General features: G+C 35.4%; 1 protein-coding gene across 2 annotated transcripts in view; it reads left to right on the top strand.

The window, feature by feature from the left end:
* Positions 1 to 2,282, top strand: part of LOC150095642 (leucine-rich repeat and WD repeat-containing protein 1-like) — a 154,362-nt gene extending 152,080 nt beyond the window's left edge. For both annotated transcript variants that reach the window (XM_090410281.1, XM_090410282.1), the window contains one exon: positions 2,023 to 2,282. In XM_090410281.1, the coding sequence (XP_090266407.1) occupies positions 2,023 to 2,127 (105 nt within the window). In that variant the 3' untranslated portion in view covers positions 2,128 to 2,282. The remainder of the gene's footprint in view (positions 1 to 2,022) is intronic.
* The last annotated feature ends 7,508 nt before the right edge of the window (positions 2,283 to 9,790 follow it).

The raw sequence follows: 9,790 nt of genomic DNA on the forward strand, positions 1-9,790 counted from the left end.
GGGACTTTATAAACACCTGGAACAGAAAGGGGAGAGAGTGGATCCTTAGAAGAGCAGATAAGTGCAGCTAACTTCAGATAAGATTTGAAAGCAGTGCAAAGTTTATATTTCTTTAGAGTTCTGGCTTTGTTTTTCTGAGGTGCCTTGGATATACAAAATAGTAATAGCATTTACTGTAGTCTGTATGTTGAGAGAAATGTGAGAATATTGAAGGGTCAATCAGTTTGTTAATCTTTTTGACACTCTAACCATTGGACAAGAAGGTCTAGTAAATAAAGAGGAGTTTAGTTGAAAGAGAAGCCTGGGCGGAACTGAGGTTGGAGGATCTGTTGACAAGGGTTTTCATAACGCTATATTGCTGAGAGCGGGAATGATTGGAAAATTTATGCATATGTCGACCTGGAGTAGGTTTTCTGTAGGAAAAAGAAAGAAAGAATGCCATTGGTAAGATCAGTAATTAGAATATCTAGAAAAGCAGGCTGTTATTATTTTCTTTTTCTGTAGTAAACTGGATTCTGGGGTGCTGGCTGTTGAGGGTAGAGGAGGAAGCAGTCTAATGTGTCTAAGCCATATTAGCTAGATAGAAGATTTGTGAATGGCATTATCAATGGCATGTTGAGAAATATATTTATTCATTTATAAACTTTTTTCATCTAAACAAATGACCAGTGGCAGATTATCCATTAAGGCAATGAGGCACGTGCCTAGGGGCCTCAAGCTTTTTTGGGGGGGGGGGGGGGGGCAAAGACATTTTCCTATAGTGTTTTAAAATAGATTAATGTTTTCAGTAAACATCATCAAAATTATTAAGTTTTAATACGTATTTTGAACAGCGTGCACTATCTATGCTTTAAATAATGTAATTATGTAATTACATTAATTACATTTAAATTATGTAATTAATGCAATACCAATTTCAGCGCTAGTTGACAAGCTTCGTATTTTGAACAGCGTGCGCTATCTACGCTTTAAATTAAACCGCATTACCAATGTCAGCGCATGCCGCTGTTGACAGCTTCGAGGTCACGAAACTGATTGCATTGCCGAGATAGGAAGTTTTGCCTGGTGTTGCTCGTTAACTTCATTTGTTATTGAATTGTGTAAGAGTGAGGTGTTTGTTTCAAAAATAACTTTTTAGTGTGACTTTTCATGTTTTCATTATTTGAGTGTAGTGCAAGTAAAAAAAAACTTTGTAAAATTGTAAATAAAACTGATAAAAAAATAAAAATAAAAAGTTTTATTTATCATCCTTTAACCCTTTAACAGGCAGAAAAATCCAGAAGTTCAAAAACTTCAAAAGTACAAAATTTCATTTATTTGCCACCTAACTTTTATTTTTTTATTATTATTATTTTTTGAGAAGGGCCCCAAATATAATTTGCCTAGGGGGCCCCAACTATCCTTAATCCACCACTACAAATGGCACTTAATTGGTGAAGATAAATTAAGTTGGCAAATACTGAGAGTTGTCAGCAGTAACTTTTGTGCATGGTGTGGGAAAAACTACCCATTTCTTTGATTTATTTGACTATCACTGCCAATTACAAAAGATGGACATGATATGTTCTTTGCACCTCAGTATCCTTTTTATGTACATATTTGTTTGATGCTATAGGTGTTCTGTATTAATTTTAAGAAAGTAATATTTCATATTACAAACAATAGTAAGTGTTGAAGTGCCTTTTTTTTTCTGCCAGTAATTTATGAATTAACATTTTTTGGATTAAAATTCACATATTTAACACACAATGGTGTCACTTTAGCTTATGCTCATGTATTGTAGAAAAGCATCATTCTTGGTTGAAGGGATAGCTCTATTATGCAGATGATGCTTCCCAAGCTATTTGAATTCACACAGAGTTCACTGTATTTTGTGTTGTCTATTTGTTGGAAATCATTGGTTTAAGGAGATGATAACACAATTATAATCAACAACAGTTACATTAATGATATATATATATATTGTGTGTGTGTGTGTGTAATTTAAGTATTCCTTGTTTTAACAGTATTTGTATTTTGCAGGTTATTGTGAATTCTGTTGCTATCTCTTCAAACGCCAACTATATTATTGCTTGTACAAACCATAACCTTCTTTGTATATGGAAGGCAGTTGTTTTACCAACCTAAATAATTTTCTCTAATAAATTTTTTTTTGTTCATAAAGTTTTAAAAAGCTGTCATGATTTTTTTATAAACTTCTTTCTTGCACAACATGAGCAGTTCAACAACAACAACAACAACAAAAAATATATATTGAAAACAGACCACTTAAAATAGTTTAAAATTATACTGTGTGTGCATATATACACTGCCTGGAAACAAGCCAACGGACACCCCTATAGGCAGGGGGCGTCGTGCCATGTAATAAGTCACATGTTTGTAACCACTATAAATTGGAGGAATATAATGCTCCTAAGTCAGTGCAATTGTTTCTGGGTAAAATGGTTGTGAGAAGGTAACTGATAAAGTTTGAAAGAGGCACTGTAATAGAATGCCATGTTGCAGGCTTATCTGTTCAGCAAATTATTGACAAATTGGACCATCTCAAATCAACATTCAGTGATACTATACTAGATGGATGCACAGGAAGTCAATTGCAAGTGCTACCTGTGATGGACGACATAGGATGCTATGAAGGATAATATGTGAAAACTGCCATTCATTCATTGGCCAACACATTGAATCTGGAATTCTGGGCATTGACTGGAACATGAATCTGCACAAACGCATTCAGAACCAAAGCTCACAACATGGATTTCCATGGTATGACTGCAATATGCAAACAACCACATTATCCAAACCAACATGCAGTGTTATCTTCGATGGTGCAATGAACGTGTGTAGTTGGACATGAAAACTTGAAAAGCTGTGTTATGAAGTGAGGAATCACAGTACACCCTCTACCAAGCAGATGGATGGGTGTGGCTGTGGTGAATGCCTGGCGAACATCTCTTACCAGAGTGCATAACCCTAACTGTGAAATTCGGAGGTAGCAGTATGATGGTATGGTCCCGTTTTTCCTAGTTAGGTCTCAAACATCTGTTTGTATTGTGTAAACATTGAACTCAGAGGTGTCTGAACATTCTGAAAAATGCAATCCCTCCAACTTTGTGGCTTTTCTATGGAACTGCCCATTGTCTCTTTCAGCAAAACAATGCACTGTGTCATAAGGGTGCTGCAATTGTGTGGTTTGTGAACATAAACATCACCACACTCGATTGGCCTACACAGAGATCTGATCTTAATCCTATTGTATATATATCATATGAAAGCTTCTATATACGAGTTGACCAGTCCTGAAAATAGTTCAGGCGCAGACTTTGCTTACACTCGGATAAAGGATTAAGCCAAGAATATAATTTCTTGTCATCTTTAATTTATAATATAACCAAGTGGAAAAACTTCAAACATCTTCCTTTTTTACTGAGAAGAAATCCAACTCCTACCTCATAATTTATGCTATTGCCAGACCAGATGATTCTTCTACTTCTCATCTCTCCCAACTATGTTAGTTGCATCTCCACTAATCCAAAGATGTCGCATCAGTATGCTCTGTCTCCTTGCAAAGCAAGTCTAGGTTTCCAGGATACCATAAAGTATGGATATTCCATGTTCCTACTAATAGCTGTCTTTTGCTGATTTTAATGTTATTGTATATATCTTTTGATAGCAGACTTGTTGCTCCAACCCTGATTTTGCTCAATCACATTTCATTTTTACAGTCAGCACATCAACACTTATCTGACCAAACTTAATGATTCTCTTAGCTAAAGGTGGTCCTAACAATGGGAACAGATGCTATTTGCAGCTGCCTACAATGGATCAGATGCTGCTGCTGTTTCATGTTGGTCCATGAGAGGTATTTAATTTCTCTCCTACCACTCTTATCTAAGAGACATTTGCCTATCTGTCATACGGGGACATGCCATCTGAAGATTTCAGGTTTACTGTGCACAGATGTTGCTTGGTTTTCAAATGGATGATGGTGAGTTGATAGAGAGGGTTCAGAAATTGTTGACTAAGTTTCTGGTGTCTGGAATGTGGAATATGAGGATAGATTGAGAGAAAGAAAATGCAGAGAAGTTGGGGGGGGGGGGGGGAGAACGTGATCAAGACATATAAGTTGGTAAGAGGCAATTACCAGATTAAAATGGATGAGATTTTTCATAAAATGGCTGGAGACGGGAGGGGGGGCTAACAAGAGGCCATCCCTGGAAGCTGTATAAGAAGGATTTAAGCAGGAAAGTAACGAGTATATTTTTTGCATAAAGGGTGGTTGGTGATTGGAATGCATTGCCTGAAAGTATGGTGAGTGCAGAGAACTGTGAATTACCCTCATATTGATGCCAAAGGGTAAGTTCCTTTTGAAAGCATTTAGTGATAATTAATTCATTCAATTTTGCATTGTCATATTTATGAATATTTGTTTGATTTAAGTTTTAAAAGAGGTAAACCGTGAGTAGACATATCGGTACACAATAAATAACGGAAAAAACTCACGTAGAAAGATTATTTATTAGTATAATTTTCGCCTGTGTGTCACAGGCATCTTCAGTACATTAAGCTCAAAATTAAACACTAACTGACAATTCCAAAAAGTGCCACCTAAGTAGCTGGTGTAAGATAACTAAAAAGGTCAATAACTTTCCTAAAAAAAAATAAATAAATAAATAAATAAAAAAAAAAATAATAATAATAATAATACAATAAAAAGTTAGGAAAGATTAGCTGATTTGTAAAGTACTATCTCCCATAAAGGGGATAGACGTAAGCCGTCGGATCTGTTTAAGTTAGGAGAATGAAGTAGAGTTTCACATGTTTCTTTATAAAGGCGTTCCATGAGAAACTGACTTTTGTGAAGAACTCTTGTCTTTCTCCAATGAACTCTGTGTCTAGTGAAGATGGCATGTTCAGAAAGTCCAGACTTTTCAGGTTTAAAGTATTCAATATAAGATTGGTGTTCTTCTAGCCGAATAGAGGCAGATCTTCCCGTTTGTCCGAAATAAGATAATCCACAAGAGCACGGAATCTGGTAGACACCTGGATGATTAGGATGTGGAAGCTTGTCCTTAGGAGAAGTGAGAAAGAAAGAACTACAATACATAACTTCTTCCTTTCTATCTAATGGTTATAAGAATTGCTTCATTAAAAGAACTTTGAGTAGTTTTAATATGTCTTCCTCTTCAAACACAGAGGAAATAACGCGCATTACTATCCCTTATGTACAAGGCATCAGTGAACGTATAGCAAAAGTTTTAAAACCACTGAATATTTTTGTTGCCTTTCGACCGTTTAGAAAAATCTCCACCTTTCTCACTTCTCCTAAGGACAAGCTTCCACATCTTAATCATCCAGGTGTCTACCAGATTCCATGCTCTTGTGGATTATCTTATTTCGGACAAACGGGAAGATCTGCCTCTATTCGGCTAGAAGAACACCAATCTTATATTGAATACTTTAAACCTGAAAAGTCTGGACTTTCTGAACATGCCATCTTCACTAGACACAGAGTTCATTGGAGAAAGACAAGAGTTCTTCACAAAAGTCAGTTTCTCATGGAACGCCTTTATAAAGAAACATGTGAAACTCTACTTCATTCTCCTAACTTAAACAGATCCGACGGCTTACGTCTATCCCCTTTATGGGAGATAGTACTTTACAAATCAGCTAATCTTTCCTAACTTTTTATTGTATTAATTTTTTTTTTTTTTTTTTTTTTTTTTTTAGGAAAGTTATTGACCTTTTTAGTTATCTTACACCAGCTACTTAGGTGGCGCTTTTTGGAATTGTCAGTTAGTGTTTAATTTTGAGCTTAATGTACTGAAGATGCCTGTGACACACAGGCGAAAATTATACTAATAAATAATCTTTCTACGTGAGTTTTTTCCGTTATTTATTGTGTACCGATTTGTTTGATTTGTTAACTGTAAGGGTATATTAATAAATTAACTGGATATTACTGTAATAGATTATATCTATTCATAAATGCTTGATTAATTTTACTTAATGCATATAAGTCATGCTCATTTCTGCCTTTGTATCAGTCATAAATGAATAAAAATGACTAAACTATAGATTGACTGGGCATCACAGTGAAAATTTTCCGTTGTGCCCAGAATGTTGTTGAGGCAGCTTTCAGTATAACTTTGTTATTCCTCATTGGTAGAACCTCCATATCCCAATCAGTATAGACAAAGCCCTTTGGTCAGAAAGACCTGGGGTTCGATTCCTGTCCATGATATGAGGAACTTTTATCTGGTCTCTTTTCGACTAAAGGTAGAAGGTATTTTCACTCAGAAACTCAGGTTTTTCATCCTTCAGAACAGGCAAACTGGCCCATGAACACACAGATCTACAATCATAAAATACATACTTAATCCCTCAGTAGGAGGGCTCAACCAGTCCTAAGGGATAGTGGAGGAATGGGGGGAACCCCCCCCCCCCATATGAATAAATAAATAAAAATTCCTCACTGGTCATGTATGTCTTGCTGGATTTGAAAATTAGAGAATCTTGATAAGTAATGGAGGTGTGTATTACCCTTATATCTATAGCATGATTGATGGAAGCACTGTCTTTGTTTTATTATGGATTTTCGGCCAAGTGACCTATTCCAGTCTCATTGCATTGCTTTATTGGTCTTCCAATTCTTCTATTTTCCATTTATCTTCTATCAGTATAATATTTTGGCAGTTTGCTGCTGTTCTTTTAATTTAGAATTTCTTTATTTCTTTTATGGTCTCACTTAATGTATCCAGCTGTTCTGAAAAAATTCATTTTTCACTTTTCTTTTTTTATAGTCCATGTTTTGCTTCCATATAATAAAGCTAGTTGAAACAGACATTACATAGTCTGATACTACTATGTTTTATTATCGAGAAGAATATGTCAGTGATCTTTTTTATCTTCATATGAAAAACTGCATCTTAGGTATCTGATAGTATTCCTTGTTCTAATGCTTTATTATCAATCACTGTTTTATTCCTTACTGAGTTTTTTTTATTTGAAAGCCATTATTTTTCTTATATGCACTCTTTGCACCACTGAAGATTGACACTGCATGTTGGTTTGGGTAATGTGGATCTTGCATATTGCTGTACTGCCATGGAACCAGTGTTGTGAGCCTCAGTTCTGGATGATTTTGTGCAGATTCAGGTTCCAGTCGATATCTGGAACTCTTCATTCAATGTGTCAGCCGATTGATGACAGTTTTTTACATATTATCCTTCGTAGCACCCTATGGTCACATTCAGTGAGTGTGGCAGATCATCAATTGGTAGCACTTGCAGTTGACCCCTGCACTTCCATTTCAGTATGGTATGGTATGGTATCACTGATTGTTGACCTGAAATTGCCCAATTTTTCAACAGTTTGCTGATCAGATATGCCAGCAATATAGCATCTAATTGCATATTCTGTCAGTCCCCTTCTTGCAGCCATTTTACTAGGACACAGTTGTACTGACTTTGGAGCATCATATTCTTCAATTTTCTACCGGCTATAAACATGTAACTCATTACTGGATGGGTGTTGATTTCTTTCCAAGCGGTGTATACAAATTAGAGTTTAGGCCCAGAGATGACTGCACCTGTCTGCCATAAACTTCCCTGAAAGACTCAATTCATTGCAAATGTAAGCTTGCTATCATCTATATCTAATTGGTTGAGACAGCTACCACTATTTCAATCAATTAGGGAATAAATGTGTTCCACCTTTAGGAATAAAAGATGTTAGAGATTAAATAAATAAAATCATTCACTTATGTTTATATGCATATTCAGTATGAAATTATTGGAAACAGTGCATATTCACATAAAATTCAACATTACATTATCAATGATGGAGTGAAACAGCAAGTTCAAATACTGTAATATAGAAATAAATAAACTAGAGAACAACTTTTTAAAAGCATTTCTTTGGCTGATTCCTTAACTAGTGCAAAAGTGAGGATTCTCTCCCAGGAAATGTTTTAACCCATCTCAAAAATATCAACTGTCAGACTATTACAAACTAATATGAGTTTTATTATTTTGTGAAGAGATGGCAGCATTTGTCTGTTTTTCACTTTCTATTGAAAGCCTTAATTTATAGACAGCATTCCCTCCCTATCACTGAATACACTGAATGGAGATTTGGTGCCTGTCTACAAAAACTTGTTACAAGGAACAAGCAAACTTTGAGAAATAAAAGCAATTAGAAATTTACTTATTTAAAATTCAAAATAAATTTAAATATGACAAGGAAAGTTAACAGGAACTATTCCCATAAAGGGAATAAACAACATTTGCACAATCAGTTCATTCCTCACAAGCCTATTTGCATGTCCTTTCAAAGGTATAGAAAATGTTTCGTAACCAAATGTGTAAGAAGGAATTTGAAAGAATGCAAGGTAAGCTGCTTTCATAGGTGAGCTGCTAACTGAAATTTATAAATGTCAGAATTTCTAAACAAAAAGAGCCTGTGTAGCTCAGTGGAATTGGTGTTTGCACCCATAGTGCTTGGCCACCTGAAGAAAGACCCAAGTTCAATTCTAGCCACTGATCAGAGGAACTGTGTCTAAGCCTTTTTTCCACTGGTCCTCGTTGGTCGATCTGATTTCGGATAAATAATATACTGTTAGGGTTAGATACTATGAGATGACAAAACTTGTCTCAACTCTTTGCTGTAGCGTTGTATAATTAGAAATAGCCTTAGGTAGTCACGGATTGGCAGCCAGTGGAGATTGAACTTTCCCCCTCAGTCTCCAAACGTTAGCTATAAACAGTTTTGCCTACTCCCTGTAGGGACAGAAGGCATTAGCAGATTTATATGTATTTAGATGTTTCACCCTCTTTCTGGATGCTTTTTATAATTAGTGATAGCCTTGGGCAGTATCTGATAAGCTACTGCTAGATATTGAACTGTCTCTTCAGTCTTCAAAAGTAAGATAGGACTAATACAGCCTTACCTGCTCCCTATAGGAAATAAAACGCATTAGCAAATTTATATAGAGAGGAAAAGGAAGGGTAATAATTCCTAATTCAAAAAGATTCTGTAGAAGGCAGAATGTGCTAAGCATGATTTTTAGAGATGAAAGATTAGCTTTTTTTTTAAAAAAAATACTTCTCAATAATTGACTCATTTTTTTCTGGATTATTATTTTAATGAGAGTATTTTTAACTAAGGATTGTGTGGGTTTTAAAGTTTTGTTTTTGTTCTACTGCATACTGTATGATTTGACATGGGACCAATGCACAGAACAATGGCTGGTGACTTCAAGGTGCAAGATTTTGTACACTGACTTTGTGTGAAATGTATGCACTTCAATAGAGTGGGAGATTTCCAGTGAGACAGGAAACTGGTGAGTGGTTGTGTCGTAAGTATTTGAGATCAAGTGGAATGAGAAAAACAGTGATGAATAATGAAATTCAAGAAAATACAGTTTTTAGCAGCAAAGTTGATGTTGCATACAGTAAGACTGTTAGCAAGAATAAATTTATGAGAATAACCAGATGATAATTGCAAAGAGCTGTTACAAGGATTTGTCTCTACATAACAAAACGTGAGATGTGGTCTGAGAAATGCCTACAAAATGATATGACAAAAAAAAAAGCGGGGAGAAAAAGCAGAGTATGACAAACCAAAAGGAGGAGAATAAAGACCAAATTTTGTAGAGTACAGTACAGTGATTCATTGATAGGAATGAAAAAAGAAATCTTGTTTCTCAGGAGCCAATATTAAGGATATTAATGATGCTGTGTAAGGATGCAAAGAATAAACAAAGATGTTTATTTTGACTAGTATGAATGAA

Source organism: Typopeltis vanoorti, chromosome 20 (assembly GCF_054136105.1).
Source record: "Typopeltis vanoorti isolate ZY-2024b chromosome 20, IOZ_Tvanoo_1.0, whole genome shotgun sequence".
Classification (NCBI taxonomy): Eukaryota; Metazoa; Arthropoda; class Arachnida; order Uropygi; family Thelyphonidae; genus Typopeltis; species Typopeltis vanoorti.